General features: G+C 34.4%; 1 protein-coding gene across 4 annotated transcripts in view; it reads right to left on the reverse strand.

Moving 5' to 3' along the window:
* Nucleotides 1–13,782, reverse strand: part of MAP4K3 (mitogen-activated protein kinase kinase kinase kinase 3) — a 210,672-nt gene that overhangs the window by 33,161 nt on the left and 163,729 nt on the right. For all 4 annotated transcript variants that reach the window (XM_077134037.1, XM_077134040.1, XM_077134038.1 and 1 more), the window contains 5 exons: nt 12,753–12,909; nt 11,771–11,883; nt 7,718–7,759; nt 1,384–1,468; nt 692–771 (listed from right to left, as the gene is read on the reverse strand). In XM_077134037.1, the coding sequence (XP_076990152.1) occupies nt 692–771; nt 1,384–1,468; nt 7,718–7,759; nt 11,771–11,883; nt 12,753–12,909 (477 nt within the window). The remainder of the gene's footprint in view (nt 1–691; nt 772–1,383; nt 1,469–7,717; nt 7,760–11,770; nt 11,884–12,752; nt 12,910–13,782) is intronic.

Genomic DNA, 13,782 nt, shown 5'->3' on the forward strand with positions numbered 1-13,782 from the left:
CCATACAATTTCAAACCTCATCTTTTCCTCTCTATTCTCTCCACCTCTACTCCTTCTCAACACTTCTTCACCCTTTGATCACAGCCTTTAGTCTCAGCTCCCACAACAACACTGCAAACAGGTGTTTCTAAAATACATATCTGATCATCAGCATGGTATTCAAACTCTGGGTCTGGCATTTACTTACGCACCCAGCTCCATCTATCGCCACTAGTCTAACTCCAGTCAAACTGCCCATTCGTGGTTCCCCATGCTTACCATGCTGCTTAACAACTCCATGCCTTCATGTATATCCTCTTTCTGACTGTCTGGCAAACTCATCACCATTTAAGGTTCATCTAAAATGTCCCTTCTTCTCGTCTCTCTATAGGAAGTGCTGGTGACTCCTGTCTATGTGTCCTGTACCTTGCACCTATTTCTAGTGTAGCACTTACCACTGAGTGTTGTAGCCACTGGTTTCTACTGTAAACTACACCACATGTTTCTGTTTCCTCTATTAGACTGTGAGCTTCTCAAGGGTAAGGACTAGTTCTATTAATCTGTTTTTAGTACCTGGTATAAAGAATATGTTCCACAAGGTTTGTATGTTTAAAAGAGGCAGCAAATCATAGAACTGAAACCTCTTTGTCTATCGGCTACTTATAACTTTTAAAAAGGGTAAAGAAAAAAAGGAAAATACAAAGTAACATACCTGTTCCATTGATGTTTCATGAAGTTCATTAAGATTCAAGGTGTAAATCCCTTCTTCAGCACCAAATATCAAGTATTGATCTGAAAGAACAAAAATAATCCATTGATTCTGAGTACTAAAATACTTTAACCTGGGTACCTGCTAGTGTACTCAACGCTTTCTAGAAGATTAGAAGCCTGGCCATGGTCCTGTCTGACCTGTATTTTTAAGATGACTTAAGAGAACAGGCCAAGAACTTTTCTAAACTAAACTGAACTATGCTGAGAACAATTTAGAATGCTAGAGGGCTCCTAAATTGTTCAATATTTAAGATCAGTACAGGCAGATTAACAGAATAAACTCTGTGGTCAGACAGAACTGGGTTCAAGCCACAGCTCTACCATTGCCTAGCTGTGAAAAAAAAACAAACCTCTGAGTGTCTGTTTCCCTACCTGTGAAATAAAAGTACTTACCTTGTTGGATTTTTAGAAGATTCAGTAAGGACACATATGTGGGTGTATCTCTGTGTATCTTATATAGCTAGATAGATAAATAGATATTAAGATATAGATACACAGCAAGAGAGGTAGCACAAACAAGTCCTTAGCTTCTAATAACAACTATTCTGATTATGATCGTTTCTAAGGTTAGAGATCCTCTCAGGCCCCCAGTTTAAAATTAGAAAGCTATCTGATAAAAATATACAGTACTACCTCTTGTATCTGGGTTTATCCATGATGTTGCACAGTGGATTTTCAGGGGACATCCATTAAAAACCTTTGAAAAACATGCACCCATCTGGAAAAACATAGAATAACCAATATGAAACAATGACAAACAAGTCTGAAATGTAACATGAAATTTAATTATCTATTTTAATGTAAGAGACTATAGATGGTAAATATAAATTCTGATTATCTTTAAATGTACAGAAATAAATGTACCAAATCATAGTCATTTGCCTAACATGCTAACTACAAAGTTTCACGCACAACAATGTCAACTGATAAAAGAGGAAGAGAAATGAAAAATTAATTCATCTTAATTTTAATTTTTAAATTTTTAAAATTTTCCTATCTCTTCAACTAAAAAGGCACCAAGAGCAATCAATTATCTACAATAATTTGCTTAAAGGAATAATAATATTTACAAACCCCACATTAAAACCAATACAATATTCCATGGTAACAAGGAAATAATATTCTACAAAGGTGAATTTTTTTGTATTGTTTCATGAGCCTGAAGACAGTATTGTTGAATTTAAATGTTACAAAGTGAAAGATATATGGCTGCTTGAAATTCATGTATGTACTAGAATCACAAAACATACAGACCTACTTTTTTGGTATAAATTGATTAATTTTCCTGGAAAGATTCATTAATAAGCTTTACTCATTGATGTTAATATTTATCAAGTTCATTTACAAATCCTTCAGATAATAAATACCCTTTAATGAGATGATAATATCACTCGTTTGATCTTTATACTGTCTTTTTTTTTTTTAACTTTACATTATATTTTAAAAGAGCGAAACACTAATTTTGAAACGATTGCTCTGGATAGAATATATATTTAAGGTATGTGAAAGCTTTCTCATTTAATCATTTTTACTACCAACAGCTTGGGGAAAAACTGTTTAGTCAGCTTTTTCAGTCAGAGGAAATTTCTGTATTTGCCATCGTGTGCTAAATTAAAAGAACAGCAATGTGAGAAATTAAAAGAGCAGGAATGTTTTCTTCACGAACATTGAGTTAACATACAGAATATGTCACTAGACAATAGTCAATTAAAAATATTAACAAAAATAATCAAAACACTGAACTCTAAAATTTCCTTATTAATCACAGAAACTCATCAAACATTATTTATAAGCTATTAGTATATATCAAAAAAACTCAGTTTGGCAATTCCATCAGGTGGTAGGTGACCAATAAAAAAATGCTTTTATTGTGTAATAGTAAACTGTACCATGTAACTGCTCCCAATAATTATTTTTTTTCCTCTATCAAATTTTATTTTTCAGAAGCTATTCTATTTAATGGCTGCATTTTTTCAACATAACACCTTATTTTTTAAAAGCCATAATGAAGGTTTTTTTTGACATGTGTTATTTCCTATTTTTTAAAAAATATTTTTACTGAGGAATATCTCCACATGTACAGTCCAATCATATTATACAATCGATGACTCACAATATCATCACATACTTGCGTATTCATCACCATGATCATTTTTAGAACATTTACATCACTCCAGAAAAATAAATAAAAAGAAAAGAACTCATTCATCCCATACTCCTTACCCCTCCCTCTCATTTCAATCTACCTAAATTTTACCCTTTATCTCTCTCTTTTATTTTTTATCCTTTTTTTACTCATCTGTCCATACACTGGATAAAAGGCACATCAGGCACAAAGTTTTCACAATCACAGTCACATTGTAAAAGCCATATATTTATATAATCTTCAAGAATCAAGGCTACTGGAACACAGTTCAACAGTTTCAGGTACTTCCCTCCAGCCACTCCAATACACCATAAACTAAAAAAAAGGATCTCTATATAATGAGTAAGAATAACCTCCAGGATAGCCTCTTGACTCTGTTTGAAATCTCTCAGCCACCGAGACTTTCGTTTGTCTCATTTCTATCTTTCCCCTTTTGGTCAAGAAGGCTTTCTCATCCCCACAATACTGGGTCCCTGGTTCATCCCGGGAGTTCGGTCCCAGGTTGCCAGGGAGATTCCCACCCCTGGGAGTCATGTCCCATGTACGGGGGAGGGCTCTCTCTCTCTGAGCTGAGTTGGCTCAGAGAGAGAGGCCACATCTGAGCAACAAAAGTTCTCTGGGGGTGACTTTTAGGCATAATTATCAGTAGGCTTTAGCCTCTCCTTTGCAGGAATAAGCTTCATAGGGGCGATCCCCAACAGAGAGCCCCAACTGAGGCTCAGCCTTTGAACTGGTTGTTTCCACTGCCGGAGGCGAGACTATCAGGAACTCCCCAGATGGGGAAGTTGAATATTTCCTCCTTTCTCCCCAGTCCCCCAGGGGACTTTGCATAATACTTTTTTCCAATAATTACCTTTTAAGATAGCTACCAAAATCCCCATGTTAAGGTATTGTTGACTCCTAGAAATCCAAATGACAAAAGGAAGTAGGAAATAATCAAGTCAGAGCCAAGTTTAAAATAATGTGTATACTTACATCCTAACCAGCATTTTATTCTTATCAGTTCTTCCTTGCCAAACTGCATACCTGAGGTAAGAGTTTTACCTTATAGTCAAAGAGGAAGTTTTGTCCCTGTTGTACATATAGCTGTGCTGGACTTGGGAGTCTTCTACAATGGAACTTTTAAATTTTGTAAGATACTGTAGAATTATTTGGATTTTGACTAATTTTTAAAAGGAGAGTTAAAAGGCTAAAAGTAGAATTGGGAGGTAAAAAGTAGAAAAACTATGGACATATTTATTCTACACTAGCATTATGTAAGGGTTTGGATTATAGATTTGTAGCAGTGAAAATAGTTCTATCAATATTAACTTAAAATTACTTGGACTCTAAAACAATTTGTTTTAAATTACAGCAGTTGCAGGTTTACAGAAGAATCATGCAGAAAGTACAGAGTTCCCATATAATCCCTTCTTTCACATTATTATTAACACTTTGAGTAAGTGTGGTAACATTGTTACACGGATGAAGCAATATTAATATAACTACACTATTTATTTTAGCCCCCAGTTTACACTAGGGTTCACTCTTTGGGTTGTACAGTTTTACCGGCTGCTTTTCTGTGTGTGTAGTAAATGAAATACAACCCCAAATTTCCTTTATATTCCTTTTCAGATATATAATTCAGTGGTGTTAATTACATTCACAAAGTTGTGTCCCTGTCACCAATACCCACTGCCAAAACTTTCCTACCAACCCAAACAGAACTCAGTAACAATTAAACATTAAATTCCCCACTCCCCTCCCCTCCCCCACCCCTGGTATCCTGCATTTTAGTCTGACTTCATTAATTTGAATATTCTGCTTACTTCATGTAAGTAAGCTCATAAGGAATTTGTCCTTGTGTGTCTGGCTTATTTCATTCAATGTCTTCAAGGTTCATCTATGTTGTAGCATGTACTGGAACTTCATTCTTTTTTAAAGGCTGAATAATATTCCATTCCATGTATATATCACATTTTGTTTATTCATGGGCTGATGGACATTTGGATTGCAGCCATCTTCTGGCAAATGTAAATGATGTCATTATGAATACTGGTATGCAAATATCTGTTCGAGTCCCTGCTTTCAATTCTTTTGGATATATACCAAAAGTGGGATTGCCAGATTTAACAGTAATTCCATACTTAACTTTCTGAGGAACTTTCAAATTGTTTTTCACAGTAGCTGCATCATTTTGCATTCTCACCGATAATGTATGAGTGTTCCTATTTCTGTACATCCTCTCCAACATCTACCATTCATTTTATAAATAGTAGCCATTCTAGTGGGTGTGAGAGGGTATCATATTGTGATTTTGATTTGTTTCCCTAATGACTAACAGCATTGAGTATCTTTTCATGTATTTATTTGCCATTTGTATATCTTCTTTGGAGATATGTCTATTTAAGTCTTTTTTCCTTTTTCTTAACTGGGTTGTCTTTTTGTTTCCAAGTTGTAGGATTTCTTTTTACATTCTGGACATTAAACCCTTTCTTATATATGGTTTCCCAATATATTCTCCCATTTTGTAGGTTGTCTTTTTAATTTCTTGATAAGGTCCTTTCACGTACAAAAGTTTAAAGTCTGAAGAAGTTTCATTCATCTATTTTCTCTTGTTGCTTGTGTTTTCTATGCAAATTCTAAGAAATTATTACCTATCACAAGGTCCTAAGGATGGCTCCCTATGTTTTCTTCTAGGAATTTTATAGTTTCAGTTTTTCCATATAGGTCTTTGATCCATTTATAGTTAATTTTTGTTTATAGTGTAAGGAAGGGGTCCACCTTAATTCTTTTGCACCTAGATATCCAGTTTTCCCAGCACCATTTGCTGAAGAGACAATTCTTTTCCCATTGAATGGACGTGGTACCCTTATCAAAAATGTACTGGCCATAGGTGTGAGAGCTTATTTCTGAATTCTCAATTCAATTCCAGAGGACTATATGCCTGTCTTTGTGCCAGTACCATGGTGTTTTGATCACTGTAGTTTTGTAATAAGTTCTTAAATTGGGAAGTGTAAGTCCTTCAACTTAGTTCTTTTTCAAGATGGCTTTGGCTATTTAGAGTTCCTTACCCTTCCATATAATTTTTTTTTTTGCCCATTAGAACATTTATTTCTCAGAGTGAAAATAAGTTTTAGTCATATTATATTAAGTAAAATTAACCTCTGTATGCTTTACAAGCATAGATTTCTCTCTGTTTATCACCTCTCCTACACAATTTTTAAAAACAAATAGTCACTTTCTACAATAAACAGAGCATCATGTGCTTCACATCAGAAATGCGCAGGCCCCATGCCACAGCAAGATCTGAGTCATTTCCCATTCTAAAAGTGCATTTTTAAAAATGAGACTCAGAGAGCAACTGTAAGATTCAGAGATTGAAAAAAAGAGACAATGAAAGAGAAAGCATTAGGGAAAGAGATCAAAAGACACAGAAATAGAAGTAGAAATAGAGAGTGAAAGCCCCAAGATCTTAAAACACAGTTCACAAAGTCCACAGTTGACCAACTACCTGGGGAGGGGGGATGCACTGGTTCCTTTAATAAACGACACTGTGTGCATTTAAACTACTCAGCTACACAATGGAGGGCTCCAATAAAGGAAACTACAGGCCTGAATAATTTAGAACAGTATTTTACAATTTTATATACCATGTTCTTCCCTAGACATATGCTATACTGTATTTTTATTATTGTACAAAATCCCAAACCCTGTCTTTTATGTTACAGGTAGTTTTGTTGGTTTAAAAACTCTGGCTCATATCCCAATCGTATAAGAAGTTGTGGTGGTTAGTCAGTTCTATTTTTAAAAAATGGAGTGTGTAAAAATGGCAGTGATCTCCCCAGTGACTTCATTTTGTCCAAAACTCCCCTATGAAAAATTGTAACACAATTAAAAAGAACGCTAGGTTAAAAATCAACATGGTAACCAGTAGTCTGTAACCTGGCCCTATAACTGTGGTGCTTAAGAGGTGAAAACAAACACCCAGAGAACAGACATCGAAGCCTCTGGAAGTTGTGTGGTTTGTCAGTCAGCATTCCCCATTCAGTTTTTTTCCTTCCATTTTTGAGGTGATGGTGGGGACAGGATTGAAGGGAAAGAGGAAAGGGAACAGAGGGTTTAACATAGAAGCTTAGCATTCCCTGGAGTTCAGAGGCAGGAGCAGAAGAGGCTGGGCAGAGCAGAACACAGGACAGGAAGATGCAGGTACCGTGTCATCTATGGTCGTGGACAGTGAGGCTTAAAATGCGGTTGCAGAAAAAGAAAAGCCCACAGGGAGAGGATGGGACAATTCCAGTTGTAGGGCCGCAGAGGCTCCACCTCCACGACCCTCAGCATCCACACGAACAAATCGACACTTAGCACCACCAGCCCAGTCTGCTCACAAAACCCTGCCTGCCTAGCCTCGCCCCACCTCTCAGTGAGATCAGAAAGGGGCAACCCTTTCATATAAATTTGATGATTGGCTTGTCCACTGCTGCAAAGAAGGTTGTTAGAATTTTGAATGGGACTGTTATAAACTTGTAAATTGTTTTGGATAAAAATGACATCTTAACAATATTTACTACTGCAATCCATGAACAAGAACCATAGCCGCAAATAAGATGTTACAAATTTTTGAATCAGGGGTTTTAAAATGTATAGTGTATTATAATCTTATTTTGAAAAGTTAATTCTCAGATGTAATCAATTAATATTCAAATTAGCAATCATAGATTTTTTTTTTCCAACAATAATTCAGGTTCTTTCAAACAGGCAAAAAATCTAATCAACCATCAAACAATTTTTTCTCTTTGTGTTTAGTTTGAAAAACTAATTTGTATTATATTTATTACTTACATGCACTTTAGGTGTTGGGGGAAGACCATTACTAATAGGCTTCTAGAAAAAGAACATATGCATGATTATACTTTTTTTTTTGCTGTTGGTCTGCATAACAATACTGTATGTAAAAAACATTTACTCAAATTACATGAATACATTTTCTTAGTAAAACAAAATATTACAGATCAGGCTGAAATTCCTTATACCCATTCCATAGTCCATTTACTCTTAGTACTTGCCCTTAAAAGAGACCAGTTTGGTGTGTATCCTTCCAAATCTTTCTCTAGGCAAATATATGATCTCATGCATTTGTGTATCCTTCTAGTTCTTTTTGTATACGTTTATATACATGCTCCCATAGAAAATATAGAGTACTATTTTTGCGTGTGTTTCAAACATAGTTATGCATTATTTAGCAAATCGTTTTTGTCACACTGGGTCTTAGCATTCCAGATCAATACATACAGATATGGTTCTTTCATACTGCAGCATAGTATGAAGATAGCACACTCCATTTAATTCTTTCCTAGTTGTTATTATATTTAAATAATTGTCAATGTTTATAGCTATAGCATTTTTACTGTCAAAAAAATTTTTTTTACTGTTTATTGTTATGAAAAATGCTGAAATGATTAAATATCCAAACATGCCTTCTTGTGCATAAGTAAATTTTTTTTAGGGTGTAGTATAAAAAGTGAGACACTTCTAAAACATTGGGTCTGTAGCTGTCATATTTTAGTAGATACTAACTGCCAAACTGCCTTTCTAAGTAGTAATGTCAAATCACACCCTCCAGCAATGGATGAAAGTGCCTGGTATAGTTTCACAGACACTTAATATTATCAAACTGATTAGCAAAAAGCATTTTCTCATGTGTTTCTAATTTGCATGTTTTTCATTGCTAGGAAGGTTGAGATTCTTCTACGGGTTTATTGGCCCTATATAGTTCCTCTTCTATGGATTGTCTTTTCCCATTTTCTACTGAGGATTTTTATCTCCCCTGTTTTGTTAAGAGTTCTTTATATATTCTAGATTTGAATACTTTATCTGCTACATCTTGTGTTGGTTTGAAAGGAAGTATGCCCCCTAAGAAAAGCCATGTTTTAATATAAATCCCATTTCATAAAGGTAGAATAATCTCTATTCAATACTGTATGTTTGAAACTGTAGATTATCTCCCTGGATGATGTGATTTAGTCAAGAGTGGTTGTTAAACCGGATTAGGGGATGACATGTCTCCACCCATTTGAGTGGGTCTTGATTAGTTTCTGAAGTCCTATAAAAGGAGAATGAGATTCAGAGAGATTCAGAGAGAGCAACACTACAAAGCAGAGAGTCCACCAGCCAGCGACCTTTGGAGATGAAGAAGGAAGACACCTCCCAGGGAGCTTCATGAAATAGGAAGCCAGGAGAGAAAGCTAGCAGATGATGCCGTGTTCGCCATGTGCCCTTCCAGCTGAGAGAGAAGCCCTGTGTTCGCCATGTGCCCTCTCAGTTGAGAGAGAAACCCTGAACTTCATCGGCCTTCTTGAACCAAGGTATCTTTCCCTAGATGCCTTTGATTGGACATTTCTTTAGACTTGTTTTAATTGGGACATTTTCTCGGCCTTAGAACTGTAAACTAGCAACTCATTAAATTTCCCTTTTTAAAAGCCATTCCGTTTCTGGTATATTGCATTCCAGCAGCTAGCAAACTAGAACACATCTGTTGCAAATACTTTCACTCAGTCTGTAATTACCTTAATCTTGTTCATAATGTCTTTGTCAATTGCAGTTTTTAATTTTTATGAATTCAGATATGTATTAATCATTGGTCAGAGTGTACAGACAATATAATGAGAGCAAAAAGCAGCACATTTCCTTACCCACTTTATCCTCAAGAATTCAGAGACTTTCCCAAGGGGCTGGTATAATTTGTCCCCTAGAGAGGGAATCTCTTTTGGACAGATTATCCTTTGAACATGAATTCCATGAAAGTCTGGATTTCTTTCAAGGTTAATTTAAATAGCATTTTAAGGAACGGAATTTTTTTTTCTCAGTCTGATATAAATCAGAAACATTTAAAAGATGCAATAAATGACACCAGAAAAATTCCTGTTAATTGATTTCATGCTATGATGCAAATGAAATCGTTGGTGTAGTATTACTTAAGTAACTACTAGACGCTTCTGAAATTAAGACTAAATGATATCTTATTTTGTAGATATGCTTGTGAAGAGGTACGGCATTATTATATAGTATTGTCATTGCTTTCCGATAACTTCTGATACTGTTTTGTGAAGAATTTTGATGTACTTAATTATTTTTATATTGATGTTCCTTTATATTACATATTAAATTATTTATATCATATATTTATACATATTTTTATAGAATCTATTTTAGCAAAATATCATTTTTTATTAAAACTCCATATTTATAACTCTCAGATTTAACTTGAGCATTATCACAATTGGTCATAAGTAAATCATTTCATGAAGCTAGAAAGACTGTAATCATGGGGCAATATACCAAAGATATTGTTTATCCTATGATGCAGCCATGTTCCTTATCCTATGAAAATAGGTAACAAAAAAGTGAACTAAAATGCATGCATAAAAAATGCAATCATCTCTCAAAGGTTATTAAAATGCGCCACAGTCAGAAAGATGCATATTTGTACCAACAGATCAGGAGGGCTGCTAAAATGTAAATTTATAAATGCAAAAAGGTATTGTTCGGTTGGACATAATTTCATAAAACCTATTCCTGAAAGGACATTTTACACTTTTGTTAAAAATGTTCTACATTTCATAAGTTACAATGGTTAGCTTCAGTCAAATGATTACTGAATTACAAAAACAGTACATCATATTCTACAGTGAAATCTTTAAAAAAAAAAAAGTTCAGCAGAACATCACACCAAAGCCTCTACCTACGGGTTTATTGCACAAAACCACAGCTATACGTACATAAACATGTTAAGTGTGTTATAAATTTCCTAATATTAACATATACAAAACTTCAAAAAATACCCTCTCTCAGCTTATGATTTCATTGGCATCTGGTAAAGTACTAGAGATTTTAAAGATTTATTTGCTGTTGTTTTAAATTCTATGTTAAAATTATTAATTTCCTGTGGCCCCTGAAAATTATACTTTAATGGTGTATTATAATGTTTATCTAACATTTTAACAGGAATGGCTAAGTTTAATTTGATCTTTTGTTTTTACATGGGCATCGGGAATCGAACCCAGGTCTCCAGCATGGCAGGTGAGAATTCTACCTGCTGAGCCACCCTCGCACCACTCTCTAATTGGTCTTATATCCTCTAGAAAATAACTTCCCCCCTTAACTATTCATTTGAGTAAGACCAGTAATAACACTAATTGTGTAAGCCACAGTTAGAAATTCGTCTTTTTTTTTGGCATGGTATTAACAAAGGGTTTTTTTTTTACATGGGCAGGCATCGGGAATCCAACTTGGGTCTCTGGCATCTTTCTGCCGCACAGAATTCTGCTGCTGAGCCATTGTTGCCTGTCCTTAGAAATTTGTCTTGAGAGAAGCTACAGCTTTCCTTATCTACCCATGTCCTTCCTTCTATAACTTCTTTTTTTTTTACATGGGCAGGCACCGGGAATCAAACCCGGGTCCTCTGGCATGGCAGACAAGCATTCTTGCCTGCTGAGCCACCGTGGCCCGCCCTCCTTCTATAACTTCTTGAGACTCAAAGAGAAACTTTTAAGAGCCAATTCTCATCACTGAGAATAATAACAGTTACTATCTGAACAATCACATGGATAGTAAAGGTTTACCTGAATATAAGTCACATTCTATAATACAATATATATAACAAGTTGGTCTAAATAACAATGAGTAAAAGAATGACATTATGCAAGTTTAGCATAGCAAAGTTACCTTTTCCCCCAAGTTTTCAGTAATCTATATCTCAATATAATTAATGTACTAAAATATCAATGTACAGACTATAAAATATTCAAATGATAAAGAGTTTCACTAATTAGTACAAAACTAACTTAGTGAAAAAGGAAACAAATACAAGTAGAGCTAATAAATATCAATACCTACTGGTATATCTTTCTTTTCTTTTCTTGAAAGGTTTGTGCCTCTATGCTCATTCTGTTGTGGGTATAAGGAGCCATCTCGTTCACCATTTAACTGGAAGGAACTCATTCCATTTCCTTTAAAAAGATATGTTTAAATATATTAAAAAGGATTAAATTTTACTAACAGTTTTCACTCAGAAAATTATTGAGGAAAGAAAATATTAACTGCAACAGTTTTGTTCTTCATTTAGGATTATATAATCAGAATATTTAGAACAGAAGTAAGAAGTCATATATTTTCCTTTATATCTCTCTTTCTGGTATACAGACAAATTTAAATTTAGGTTGGATATGTATTTGTTTGAGTTAAAAAAATGGAAAAGAAATATTGAATTCAGAAACAATTTTCAGGAAAGGGGCAATTTATAGTACGCTATTCAAGAAACATTTTAGCAGCTCTTTTTAAAACTGCTTCTTTTGGATAATACAGAACCACCTTTACAGTATTAATATAACAATCTCTAGTACTTAATTAGGAGACAAATACCTAGCAAACAGTAATATACATTTCCCTAAAAATGATTACATGAAAAAAAGGGTTTAGACAAAGTACTCTCTTCCTTTTTAAAACAAAAGTAGCACAGAACCAAAATATATTTTCCTTGTTTGTTCATAGTTGACTCGCTATTGTCTCTACATTGCAGATAAATGGTGAACTGAGCATAAATAGGTCTCTAAAAGATAAAAGGCTGGATATGAGATAAGAAACAAGGGGTAAACTATCCCAGACCAGGTCAAAGGTAATCCTTTCACAAAAACACTTTTAACCATGATGCAAAAAGCAGAAAACACCTCTACAGCTACTGACTTCCTTCTTTCTTCCTTAAGGGAATTTCTAATAAGCTCTTAAAAGATTCCTTCTCTTTTTTTCCCCAGACAGTAAGGAAACTTATCACATACTTTTATTTCATTCACGCACCCCACTCCCCTTTCCCGCCAATTACCTAAAGCCACAGGTTTTTGGGGGGGTAGCCTGGGGGGTGGTGGTCTAGGTGGAACTTGGGATGGCTTTGCTGGACTCTCGGATGTGGGACACCTCTTAATTGTTGCTTGATTATCATCCTCAGTAGGCATTTCCTGTGGTATAAAGATGGATTTAGGCTGAAATAAAACAAAAAAAGAGACCAATGATTAAAAAAATTGTTCTGCTGAAGTACATAATATTTCATAACTTAGGCTTTCAAACTGTTCATCAGAATTTAAAGGCTATGCAAATATCTGGTTCAGATTCATCTTAACATATTCAATTATTTTAACATATTCTAAAAAGCATCAGATTCGATGTTTTTTCTCAAGGGAGTGGAGTCAGGGCTCCATGCTTCCTGTTAATCCCTCAAAAGCCTTCCCACTTACACTTGCCAAATAAAGAGATTCTGGTCTTTCTGATCTCTTCCACTTTAAATGAATCTCTTTTTATATTAACATTCAGGCTAACCAAAGTTCAACTTCTTATCAAAGCTAATCTAAACTTTTAGGTGACTTTGTAAAGCTCAAATCTCAATTATGATTCCTGATCTCAAACCTTTAAAAGAGCTTCCTTTTTCATTTTATAATTAAAATGTGCTACGAATATGCATTTATAAATTAATTTATACTACCATTACCTATATTAACATATTAAAATTTTATGATATTTTTGATAAGAGGACTGTTGTAAAAACAGAAAATTACTGTCCTGTTTTCAGTTTTTATTTCTAAAGTATCTTCTAAAAATGAAACATCTGTGATGATAAATTTTGACCTATTCTCAGGAAGTCAGTTACTAGTAAATTGTACATCTTGAGAAAAAAGTTTATAAAAATATGAGTTTTCCAAAAAAGATAAATACCAATCCAATAATAAAAAAATTTTCAGTGTGCAAATCTGTGAAACTTATTTAAAATGAACACTAAATGATGAGTAATTAAAAAAAATTATCACTACCATCTACTTATTTATTTAGCAACTTCATGATTTTTTTGTGGATCACAAATG

The sequence above is a fragment of the Tamandua tetradactyla genome, chromosome 17, assembly GCF_023851605.1.
Source record: "Tamandua tetradactyla isolate mTamTet1 chromosome 17, mTamTet1.pri, whole genome shotgun sequence".
NCBI lineage: Eukaryota > Metazoa > Chordata > Mammalia > Pilosa > Myrmecophagidae > Tamandua > Tamandua tetradactyla.